Source organism: Amblyomma mixtum, chromosome 2 (genome assembly GCF_055824585.1).
Source record: "Amblyomma mixtum isolate Tamu chromosome 2, ASM5582458v1, whole genome shotgun sequence".
NCBI lineage: Eukaryota > Metazoa > Arthropoda > Arachnida > Ixodida > Ixodidae > Amblyomma > Amblyomma mixtum.
The window spans coordinates 262077509-262089638 of record NC_143013.1 but is presented as its reverse complement, the minus strand read 5'-3'; the positions used below and the strand labels follow the sequence as shown (position 1 = coordinate 262089638).

General features: G+C 46.1%; 1 protein-coding gene across 1 annotated transcript in view; it reads right to left on the bottom strand.

The window, feature by feature from the left end:
• Positions 1 to 11847, bottom strand: part of LOC149363793 (chromosome-associated kinesin KIF4A-like) — a 45209-nt gene extending 33362 nt beyond the window's left edge. Inside the window, exons 1-7 of the mRNA XM_089573731.1 lie at positions 11654 to 11847; positions 10958 to 11201; positions 7440 to 7630; positions 6387 to 6476; positions 5431 to 5692; positions 4690 to 4800; positions 2307 to 2482 (exon numbers count right to left, since the gene is read on the bottom strand). Of these exons, the coding sequence (XP_089429857.1) occupies positions 2307 to 2482; positions 4690 to 4800; positions 5431 to 5692; positions 6387 to 6476; positions 7440 to 7630; positions 10958 to 11189 (1062 nt within the window). The 5' untranslated portion in view covers positions 11190 to 11201; positions 11654 to 11847. The remainder of the gene's footprint in view (positions 1 to 2306; positions 2483 to 4689; positions 4801 to 5430; positions 5693 to 6386; positions 6477 to 7439; positions 7631 to 10957; positions 11202 to 11653) is intronic.
• Positions 11848 to 12130: the final 283 nt, after the last annotated feature.

Sequence of the window (12130 nt, the reverse complement as noted above, 5' to 3'; positions counted from 1 at the left end):
ATGAACGACGAGTAAACCTGCTGATGGCAGAGAAAGTAGACATAAAGGACCATTTCCACTGCAAATAATGGTTTTCCCCACGAGTGATTCGCAACATGTTCTGGAGGGTTCTTAGAATGCTAGGATAAGAATTTCGATGTGGTGAAATTTCAATGCTACAACACTGCCAATACTACCGACTTCGTTAAATCAAGGTTTAACTGTATAAAGTGACCTCAGTTTGTTCAACCCAGCTACAGCCGAGGGCTCCGGAAAAAAAACTGAGGCGGCACAAAAATATCGAATCCCTCAGTATTACTTGCAAGACAACATATCATGCTGAAATGTGTGCAAGAGTGCAGCAAAGCCTTCGATGCGTTGATGTATGCAGTCTCCCACGCAGCAGCAGCCGCTGTCACTGCAGTGCCACCGCTGCTTCATGTTTCGTGCTGCCTACTACTCCCAGTCCCCATTCGCCCTTCTTTCCTTTCCCTACGTCACTCAACACTTTTAGCGTCTTCTCTTTCTCACCGGCTCACGCCACCTTCACCTTTGCCCATACGCACTGCGCAACTCCCCAAAGCTGCCGAAAAGTTGGCAGCTCAAGAGTCCGACGGTGAAGCCACCATAGAGGTGTAGCGAAAAAAAAAAAAATCTCCTTATATTCGTACCTTGGTTTTGAATATATAACACAAGACTCGTTCTCAAACCGATGGACTAAGGAAAAAAATGACATGGTCGAGCGATAGCTATTCTTGCTTCTACTGTGAATTTGCTCTTTTGGCAAAGGCCTAGGTCAAATTTGGAGGTCACCATCGTATTGAGCACATTCAAATCAGCCTGGATATCGATTCTGGTCCAAATCAGAGAAGGTCAAATTTTGGGTAAGGGGTGGGCCAATGTTGGCAATGACCAGGGCTGAATTCAGGGCCACCATCACGACGGCCACAGCCAAGCATGCTTTGGCATCTGATTCAAGGCTGCTGCTATGAATCTCTAAGCCCGAAGGGCATCCGAAGGTCAGATGAACACAAACTGAAACTAGAGTTTCTGCACCGAATAGAGCTACTACAGTAAAAGCTCGTTAATTCGACACTGACGGGACCGCGAAAAATTGTCGAATTATCCGAATGTCGAATTATCGAATGAACAACAAAAAACAATGTTTGCCGCAACAGGACGTATACCTTTATTTGGCAAGGAAATCTGTAATCACCGTCTGCTTTTTCGAGCAAATTTGAGCGACTACGATAGCTCTAACAGCTGCCAGGTGCTCTGCGGCACACGCGCCGTCAGGGATTTGTTCACAGAAGTCCTCCCGCACAGACAAGGCTTCTGCGGCTTCTTTCACCGTGCACTTCGGCATTTGGGACAACTGCTCACAATCGTAAATCGTCGTCGTTGTCAGCGCCTGTCACTTTAATTATTTCATCCTCGGTCAGCTGACAGGACACAAAGGCGAGGCGCGCAGGCCCTGCGCGCTACCCACCCGAAAGCAGCGCGGGGAGGAGGTGGGGAGAAGGTGAAGGGAGCGCGGCTCCCCGCTTATCTGTTTTTTCAGCCAGCGTCCGTCCGCGGGGACGGCGTCTTATCTTTTCTCTTTATCTTTCCTCTGATCTTTTAACTCTCCTCTATCTGCACATGGCAGCGGTGGTGGCTCGGCTGAGCCAGTAGGCAATCCCTTGCAATTTCCTTTCACCCTTCTCTCAGTCGCAACAAAACAGCAACAATAAGCAGCGCAGTAAACACTCTGACAAAGCGCGCATTTACCAAAAACGGCGCCGTAAATAACCGCGATCGTAGCGACTGCTGCGACACAACAAAGCGCAAAAAAAAAGACGCCAGCCGCTTCGGCCGCTGCTAACTCGCTTCCTCGGATGGATGGATGGATGATAATATGACCATACGGATGGCCTATCAGCCGTACAGTAGCGCCGCTCATGGCAGTGTTTTTTTCTCTTTGCTCTCGGCAAACCGGCTTGGCGGGCTGCGGAGTGAAGTCGAATTAACCGACGCACGGCAAAATTTGTTCGAATTAACGAGAGTTTCGCCCCATAGACTCCTATGTATAATTGTAGGGACCTCGCGCGCGCGTCGAATTATCCGATTTTCCGAATTAACGGGGGTCGAATTAACGAGCTTTCACTGTATTGCTCTAAAATTCTCACCATATTCCTGTAGATACGATAACTGCAAAACGACTGAATAGCCATCAGCGCAAGGTCAAGTACCACGGATGCTGTTTGCAATGCAATAAGGGCACCACAGTGCAATAGGGCACCACAGTGCAGCAATAGGGCACCACAGTGCAGCAAAGAGCAGCCTACCTGCTGGCGAAGATGGGCAATTTCTGCCTGGGTCGGGTCGAAGTTAACAACAGGCTTGTTCTTTATCTTCCTAGCCCGGTCGGCGTAGCGCAAGGTGTTCAGGGTCTCCTCCAGGTTGCTGTCGGCCGGGCTAATGCAGGCAATCATTACGGTGTGGCTGTTGCCTCCCAGTGAATCTGAGAAAAAAAATAATCAAACAAGGACTGAGAGGAAAGGAAATGCCAGGAAGTGACAGACATTTAAGATAGTTCGTGTGAAAAAAATTTAGAGCTGCCTGCAGCAGATTAACTGCACAGTCCACGAGCATATACTAAAACATTCGCCAATTCAAAGCCAATTGAGCCATGAAAAACATTTTACCAGCTGAATGACCAATTCCTCCTTGAGTTTTAAGGCTCTAAGCTACAAACTATGCCTCTCTAGGCTTGGAAAGCATGACAAGTAGTGCGTAACTGTAGTAAAACAAGCTTTACTGGTCACATCACGAACACCACATCACCTTGTGGGAAGTCAAAAGAATCTGAATATTGCTGAAAGGTCCCTAAAACTTCAAGGGAAACACACAAGGTAATCATTCATGCCAGAAAGGTAAAACTATACCTTTCCACATGTAAACTCAACTTTTCAGTTGCGCGCTAATGCTCAAAGCATGGAAGTACACACATGGAATATCGGGATCGCATAATCTTCCCACCATTTCACAGGTCAAACCAGAATGGTTCTTCTGCAGGAAGTCACAATTTTGACAGGTACTATAGGCATTCATGAGAACCTGTACTGCCACCTGTTGCATCCAATAGCGACTACAATATTGTTCCGTGCGCTCAGTCAAAAGCTCTGCTTAAAGCTCATAAATATACTCAACAAGGCAGGTTCGTCAGAAGCCAAACTAGCCATTTTGGCCGGGAACAAAGTGAACTTGTCTAAGGCCTTTAAGAGATTAAGCAAGTTTCCACCTACATTAAAAGCTCATTATTTCGAATTCCATGGGGACGCCAACGCAGTTCGAATTAACCGAAGTTCGAACTAATGAAAGTGAACAGAATATGTGATAAAACGGTCGGGAAGCAGCGTGGTAGTGAGATAACCCTACTTTATTGGTCAAATTTTCAGTCATCACCTTTAGATTTTTTTTTTCCTGGAAGGCAATGGCCATAACCTTCCATTCAAAAGCCTGAACTTATCGAAAGGCCTCTTTTTTTACCTTCAAAACTGAAGAAAAGGCAGGCAATGTTCAGTGCGTCCTAACTTGCGCAGCAGAGCTGCACCAGAGGCGTGAAAGGTGCGCAACAGCCTGTGAGCATGGTCGCAAGGCTGGAAAATCGAGCAGCGTGTGGACGCCACGCGACCATCGCTTTTCTACCAAAAAAATAGCGCAAACTTCGCGACTCACAAATTCACAGTTGCGAGTCGCAGATGCTGCACGACCATTAAGGTTGAAAAACAGAAGACGCCAGAACGGCTGCACGTGCGTTGCATGTGCAAAAACTGCCAAACCAATGAGCGTGCTTTTTGGAGACATCCTAATTCATCGACATCATGTATGGTTTCAATCTTCTCTTAAAGTATTTTGGCACCATAAATACCGCACACACACAACATTTTTAAGCAACTACATCGTGACACACTGCATAGGCTGATTGGCTGGAGATTACTAAAGCACGCAGATGAATTCACAGGGACGAAGCTGGTAAGAAAAGTATTGCATAATAGTAACTGCAGCCCTGAGACATAAGCCATCAGTTGGGATATTTAAGGGATGTTTAAGGGATATTTGCTCAAGCAACTTCCTTTTTTTAATAACACTGCCGGCCAAGGAGTTTGATTGCCTTGGAATGACCTAAAGCACTAATTTATCTTATTTCATTAATTATAGAGATGTATTGTAGTACACCAGCCTTCAAAAGTTTATGCAATGACATTGACGAAAAAATACAATTCATTAGCATCGAGGAAGCCCTGCACAAGATTTAATGATGCACTGTGTAATTTGTAAACCCAGAATTAAGGCTGCCCAAGTTTTTTCCAGGCTCTGTGCAAAGATGATGAAATAATTTTTTTGCTGATTATTATGTTTCATAAACTTGACTGCAGGCGCACAAACATGCTCAAATTAGCACTGAATCTGCATCTTGATTGTGTGCATGTGTAACCAGCTGTAATTGATGCACTGTATTCAATGCTGCACAGGATTCGGAAACAGAAGCTGTGTGTGACATTTACCGAAATACAAGAGATGCCAATGGCTTGTGAAGGTCAAGGCTGTACACACTACACTACAATATGCTAGTAAACACAATAAAAATTGTGCACTGGGCTGTGTACAGCATACAATATGTGCCACATTTCCAATGCGCAAAACCGAAATTGAGACTGTACGCACCCTGAAGCAATCGGGTCAATTTGGAGTCCCGGTATGGCACGTGGAGGTTGCCGTCACAGAGGGCACTGATGACATTGCCAAGTGACAGAAGGCCACGGTTGATGTTGATGCCTGTGAACAAATTCAGAGTACAAGCTCAGCCATCTTTTGGCGCTGAGAAATACAAAATAATCACAAGCTTACTGTTAACTAAATGATAAAAAAATAGAAAAACGACACAAGAACAAGAACAGGATGAAATTGACTAGTATCACAAGTGCTTGGTATGGCAACGTCAAGAATCAAAGCTGATATGCGGAGTGCGTACAAGGCATGATTTACGATGAGGTGCTAGTCTTCTGCGGCACAAGCTGCAAGGGCCAGGTATCCTCCTGACCAAGTGCGTGAACTATGTAGTAAGGTATATCATAAAATGACATTTCTCTCACTGCATCATGTCACATATGACTGCTAGCTATGAACACACGCACAAAAAAAATGCTGCAAAAGGTATGAAAACTAGTATTATCAGAGATGACAATGCAGAGTACAAGCTGCATAAAAAAATCCACACCATCGATGAAAAAAAAAATTTCTAGAAACCACTGGCTACACAGGCAGTGTGATAGCAGTGTCTTTTCTATGCTCGTGCCTATTGCTTCTGCCCATCCCTTCAGTTTGACTACAGTGCCCATTACCACTGTACCTACTCATGCCTAGCAAAAACGAGCAGCTGAAACCTTGAAAAAATTAGTGACCAACCTTCCTTTAGCCTCTCGCCAACTGCCTTGGTCTTCCCAGCCCGTTCAGAGCCGGCCAAATCCACGAGATGGAACTTGGCCACCGTTGTGGCGCCTATGTTTTCTTTGTCCTGTTGTTCCACTATCAATGTGAAGATGGCGTGCGACCGCGAGGATCGCAGGTTCATATTGGTCGAAGCAGTGCTCCGAGATGCAGAGCCGATTTCAAGGAGCCGGACCGTCTCATCAGGGGTGGTCACGTTAAGTTCAGTCAGGTTGGTGACCTGCACACACAGAAGATTGTTTGGTTTATGGGGTTTAACGCCCCAAAGTGACTCAGGCTATGAGAGATGCTGCAGTGAAGGGCCCCAGAAATTTCGACCACCTGGGGTTATTTAATGTGCACTGACATCGCACAATACACGGGCCTCTAGAATTCCGCCCCCATCGAAATTTGACTGCCACGGCCGGGATCGAACCCGAGTCTTTCGGGTCAGCAGCAGAGCACCACAACCACTGAGCCACCACGGCGGCTACAGAAGAAGAGTTAAAAGTTAAAAGAAAGCTTGTTGCATGAGCAAGTCTTCGTGAACAGGGTGAAAACTGCAAAATGGAAATAAATGCAGCAAGAGACAGAACTACACCCCTACCCCGCCGTCCAAACCAAACTAAAAAAAGATGCATAAGAAGCCCCAAGCAAAGCGGAAGTGCCGTGAACAGTTAGAAAATGCACAGATTAGGCCACAAAACAAGCAGAGCTGAGTTATGTTTTGCATACTGAAAAGAAATTCAGTCACATTACTTTGAGAGTGTAGCAGGATGAGCAAACCCCATCTTTCCCCTGATGTAGGGGCCCTGAAATATGAACAGCTGGCTTCAGCCAGGTACTGACTTTTCCTTGCAGATGAAATTCAAGTAGCATGCTATTAATCGTGCAGTTTGTGCACGGATCTGTGGAATATACGAGTGGAACCTCACCTTTATGGTGCCGGTCTGGTCCTCCCGAATTGCAAGCGGCTCCCGCCCTGAGCTTTTTGAGAATAGATCAAAGACATCTTCTTTGTATATCTGCAAGAAATTGGCAACAGTATTAAATCCACAAGAAGCCAGTTTGCATGCTATGAACATGACGCAACATCTTGCATGTAGACTTATTTCTGGACATCAAGCCCAATGACAACATGAAGAACAGCCGCATTTGACAGTCCACATTCTAGGTTACGGGGATCTTACACCCAACCAATGAAAGCAAAAGATCCTCAAGATGCATACAGCATGCGGAGTCACTTTGAGAGCAATAAGAACACATGCAAATCCGAGTGGTGAACCAGTGATGCCTGAACAAAAATTTGTGACAGCTTGCAGCTTGACACGAATAATTCAGCGAGAAGCTGAAAAATTGAAAATTGGTTTTTGAGGAAATTGGAGATGGCGCAGTAATTGTCTCACATCTTGGTAGACATCCGAACTGCACCGTAAGGGAAGGGAAGAACGTGGGAGCGAAAGAAGAAAGAGGTGCCGCCCGTGATCAGTTTAGCCATAAAGTCTATCACAATTGCACTAAGCTTTACCCATGGCTGGATCTTGTTGCTACTCATTCTTTCACTCCGAGTCACGGGTAGGAGACTCCAGTTAGAATCGTTTTCAACTGCTTCAGCCCAACTAGTGTCCGGAGAACTGTCGTCTAGAACGAATGTAATTCCTGCACAAACACCACTCGTGTCTTATTTTTAACATGTGCAATAGCCTGCGAAAATGAGCTTAAGACTCGCAACTGTTTCTGTATTCTGGAAAAAGGGCAGGTACAAGCTGTGACAATAGTTGAATTGCCTAAGGCATCGGGAGACGAAGCTGCTCTGTTTTGCAGTGGTTCAAATCCCGCTCAGGGACAAAGTTTTTTTTTTAAAGACCACCAAGTTGCCCATTAGGCAGAATAGCTCTAATAATTTCTCGCCATAAAATTGGTTGTATTCAGTATGCACTGGCTGATGGCACAAATTCCGATGTCCATGCTTTGCAGAAAACACTCACCTCCAGGAACGAAGCGCGCACAAGAAAAATTTTGCCTGTGCTCGCTGCAATGTGCTTGAAGATGTCTTGAACTGCCCTGGGGATAATTCCTGCATCCTCAGAGTTAACACCATTCGAAGAGCAGCATGTGCCCATAGTAAAAGTCTTGCCGGATCCAGTCTGGCCGTAAGCGAGGACGGTGACGTTGAAGCCTTGAACACAGAGGAGGCAGTCACGGTGTCAAACGTTTTCATGGGCATGAACTAGTTACATATTATACAGCTGGATCAAACAAGGACAGTGGGAGAAGGGGTTAGTCAGAATATGTGTACAAAGAAAAAATTGGAGGCGACACTTAAACTGCGCCTTAAGAATATGGCACGATAGCTTGGATGGGTTAATGCCCACATATGCGGAATTGGTCCCTACTCTACATTCATAGATCCCTGGAAGTCCTTATACCACTACTGGCACAGTGGTACAGCGGTTATGTGATGCATCACTGCCCTGCGATGGCAAGTGCTGATGCCGGTGTGGTTTATGCGGCCCTGCTTGCACTTCCTGAGCAAACTCTCGTGACCAACCATGGTGACCAACAAATTACCAACCAATTGGCAAGACCGCAGCCGTGGCCTCGTGGCAGAGCGCCCGCCTCGGCTTCGGGAGGTGGCGGGTTCGACTCCCACTGCCGCCAGTTATCCACCAGTTTTCTCAAAATGGGTACGAGCTATGCCCTGGCCTGGTGCTCGGCTTCCCAGGGTTGCATAGCTTGAGAAAGGAGCCTGCACCTTCAAATCCCGTCACTGTGGGCAAAGAGCAACCTTAAATCCCGTCAAGCAACGTCCGCCTCGTGCGGTAGAAGCCCAACTTGTGGCTCTTTATTGCTTTGTCCACGTGACTCTTTGCCTACATTGACGGGATTTGAAGGCGCAGACTCCTTTCCCAAGCATTGCAGCCCTAGGAAGCCGAGCACCAGGACGGGGCATAGCTTGTACCCATTTTGAGAAAACCGGTGGGTACCCGGCCGGCAGCGGGAGTCGAACCCACCACCTCCCGAAGCTGAGGCGGGTGCTCTACCACGAGGCCACGTCTGTGGTCACTCTCGTGACCAACCAATTACCTGCCACGGTGCGCATCGCTCACAATCAGGTGGACAGGTTATGATGGTGCCACAAGGTTACGTGACCTAGGTGGACCATCTAACTCCGAGGTTACTCCTCTGGGGATTTTTCGCGGATGTTTCGCTAAAAGTCAACAATGCCGACACCGGATTTTCTGCTACATAAAACACGAGGTTACACTCCACATAACATTAACGCATTCGAAAGCAAAAGCTTAGGTAGCCACCGCCTTAGCTCAGTGGATACAGCATTGCACACAGTATGGAAAGGTCATGCATCTGGGCCCCATCACTGCCATGCAGTTGTTTTTTTTCCCATTACTTTCTGTGAAAGTACCTGTTATTTAAATTATCAACTTGTTTTCTTTAATAGACACCCTCAAAAAGAATGCCTGTGCTCTCTCAGGTTTCGACGACGCTTAGCTTTTCTCATACACATAGCTGAATCAAGCCAATTCAGTCTACAGACACTCAACAGAAAGAGACAATGTGGACTAAGCTGTAAAATTTTGGTTGATGCAAAATAAAACGCTAGCTGTTGCTACTTGTGATGAAAGAAATTAACGTTTCAATGTGCTTTTGTTGCACAGGGAACAGTGTAGGTTGCCAAGATTAAGATTGGTGGGAAATATTGTAACTGCAGTACCCTAAAAGCAGCTCCTCATAAGCACCGCAGGAAGGCTCAGGTGGAACTGCACTTTCTGAAGCGGGACTACAATAAAATCAACCGATCGTTTTGTCCAGTATGCAGACTAAAAAAACAGATGAAAATGACAATTTTCCATAAATCTTGCCAGTGAACATGAAATAAACTAGCACACTAATGAGAAAAATATTCCCTCCATTGGATCCCTTCCAGGAAAGCGACCACCACAAGTCACTAATACAGTTGCACCAATTTATAATGTGCCTGATGGTCATGCAGATTGAGTTTGTTGTACCCAAAGTTCATAGCAGGTGGACTTAACCTATTGCAGCCAAAACAAATCCAGACAAGATTGACATTTATTTCTTTCAAAACCTGTTGTGCATGTCTGTTTCTTCAAAGTAGGCCCTATCAAGTGACTTGCTAAGCTATCCAGTGCAGTAAATGTGCTCCTGGCCGAGTCCCTTGCTGCGGATGAGTAGCTTTTGGTATGCAATAATACTGATACCGATTGAAATGTTTAGGTCCGCATACTTGTCTTTAATCCTAGATAAATTTGTAAGGAAGCAGCGGCAAAGTGACTGCAGTGCATATATGTGCAGCGCAGTGCTTTCCTCATACAGTATGCACCACCCTTGTGTAAAGCCGTTTGTGCAAGGTGCTTGAGCAGCGCATTGGACACCAGATAAAGAGACATCTTGCCACAGTAACTAGGTTCTTGAAGCAACCTTTGCACTAAGGTAGGGCCACATGGACCTAAACTAGGCAGGAACCACTGCTTTACCCAAAACAAATCAGGTACTGTCCAATTTCAGTTTCGTTGATTGTTGTGGACTGCTCGTCCGCTCTACACAAAGGTGATTCAGACCGGTTACCATCTTTGCACTGCCTACACGCGGCAGCAGCACAGATTAGATTGGCTAGGCAATACACGCCACGTTACCGGATGGAACAGTGGACATAACTCGTGACAGACATTCTAACTTCTCAAACTGCTGTCACTGGCTGATAACCAGCCAGGTGTAGTAGTTTCACTTTCAACGCTGCCCATGTCATGCTTCTTTGACATTAAACACTTTGCCGAAATGGCAGACACACATGCATCGATTAACCTTTAGCCTGTGTGGGTGCACTTGGCTGGAGGTCAGCTCTAATTGCAATGCTGCCTTTTCTATTGTTTCTCAGGGTACACACTTTCTTTGGGAGAGATCACGGGGGCTGGAAGACTCTTCAGTCTGTGCACTGGCAGACTCCTCGTTCATTATAAATTAGTGGTGCGGTCACAGTTGTTCGTTTTATCCGAGACGCGTGCCATAGCCATAATACATGTTTCGACACCACCCTCGTAAAAACACCCTCTTTCATAATAACCAAACATTGGTCACAACTGCAGCCACTATAAGCAGGCTCGACTGTATGTCACCGAGAAAGGCAGCTTGCATATGCGAGCAGTGAGAGTAAAGAAAGCAGGACGACTGAAGCAAACAAGAACTGTACAAACTTAAACACGAGTGCTGATGTCTAAGTTCAGTGGAAACAGCTAAGAAGTAAACATTACATTCGTCAGAACCAAATTACACATTTATCAGAACCTGTCAACGAGTTTCGTAGTCAAAATGCTAGCACTGCATTGAGGCAGCAGCACCGTTATTCACCCCAAGTCGCATGTAAGCAAGGTATACCTGCCAACCTTTTCGCAATTCCAGGACCAACCCCACTCACAGGATCAGAAAAGAAAATAATGGGGGTGTATTTTAAGAGAAGTATGCTCACCCTCGAATATCTTAGGCAGCAGGCTGGAGACACAGGCCTCGTAGACCCCAGATTGGCTCGATTCTTCTCCGAAAACGTAGTCGTACGTGAATGTCTTTTCACCACGAATAACCACGGTCTGCTCGTTTGGCACTGGGCGTGTGCAGACCTGGCATCCTTCGATGAGCTCCTTAGAGACGAGCGGGCGGCAACGGACCGCCACTCTAACGGGAATGGTTTTCTCGGAGTCCATTTTGCGAGATGTCTGCACGAAAAAAAAAAGCAGCAAAAAAACAGTAAAATATGTCTGAAAACAGTCGTCTCAAGTACAGAAGTAGTTTGCACCGACACACTGGGAAGCGCAGTGTTGGGTTTGTGGCAATGCAATGGGCTGTCGCGATTCGAAAGTGAGCCGGCGCACTTATTCAAGCGCGTGAAGAATTCAGTGAATTTCTCGCAATTGAACAATGTTATCCAACGGTTCATCGCAAATGAACGCGGCACAGAGTTCAATGGTACCGAGAATCGCTCCAAGAATCGCGGCGTTCCTGGTCATGCGTTTCTCACAGTGCTGTAGGTCATTTCGTAATGTATGAAACAGTACAAATCACATCAATGAACATACTTGCAGTGTACCGGCACGAAGAGGACCGAGGGCAGGCAAACCCGACAGAGCTGCCAACGTACAAGAGGCATACTTAGAAGATGCATACTTACTCAACTGAGAAGAGACTTGCCTAAGGGTACAGCACAAGCTGTACGCCAACTGCCAACTTTAAGAGCAGCACACTTGTGACATGTTACCACCTAGCATGCGAGCAACAGAATAACCGGCGGCGCTGTGAGAACAGAACGATGCGAGCGCATTCAAAATCTGAGCTGTTAGGCACGCACGCGCTACGGCGGTTGTGATTGGCCTCCATGTGATTGGCTGACGGGATATTGCCAGTGTTGCCTTTGGTTACTTTAGTACTTGTTCGCTTTTAGCGCTTCTAGTGGTTTTATATTTCAAAACCAAAGTTTAACCTTTAACTGCCTTTAAAAGCAATTTTTGTTTTGTTTCAAAATAAAATTTGGGTGCTATCACACAGGCACAATAACTTGACCAGGAAATTGACAACGTGACAACTTCGATATACATATCGATGTATCGACCAGTATCAACGTTGGCAGTTGATTACGTTACATGTTTCA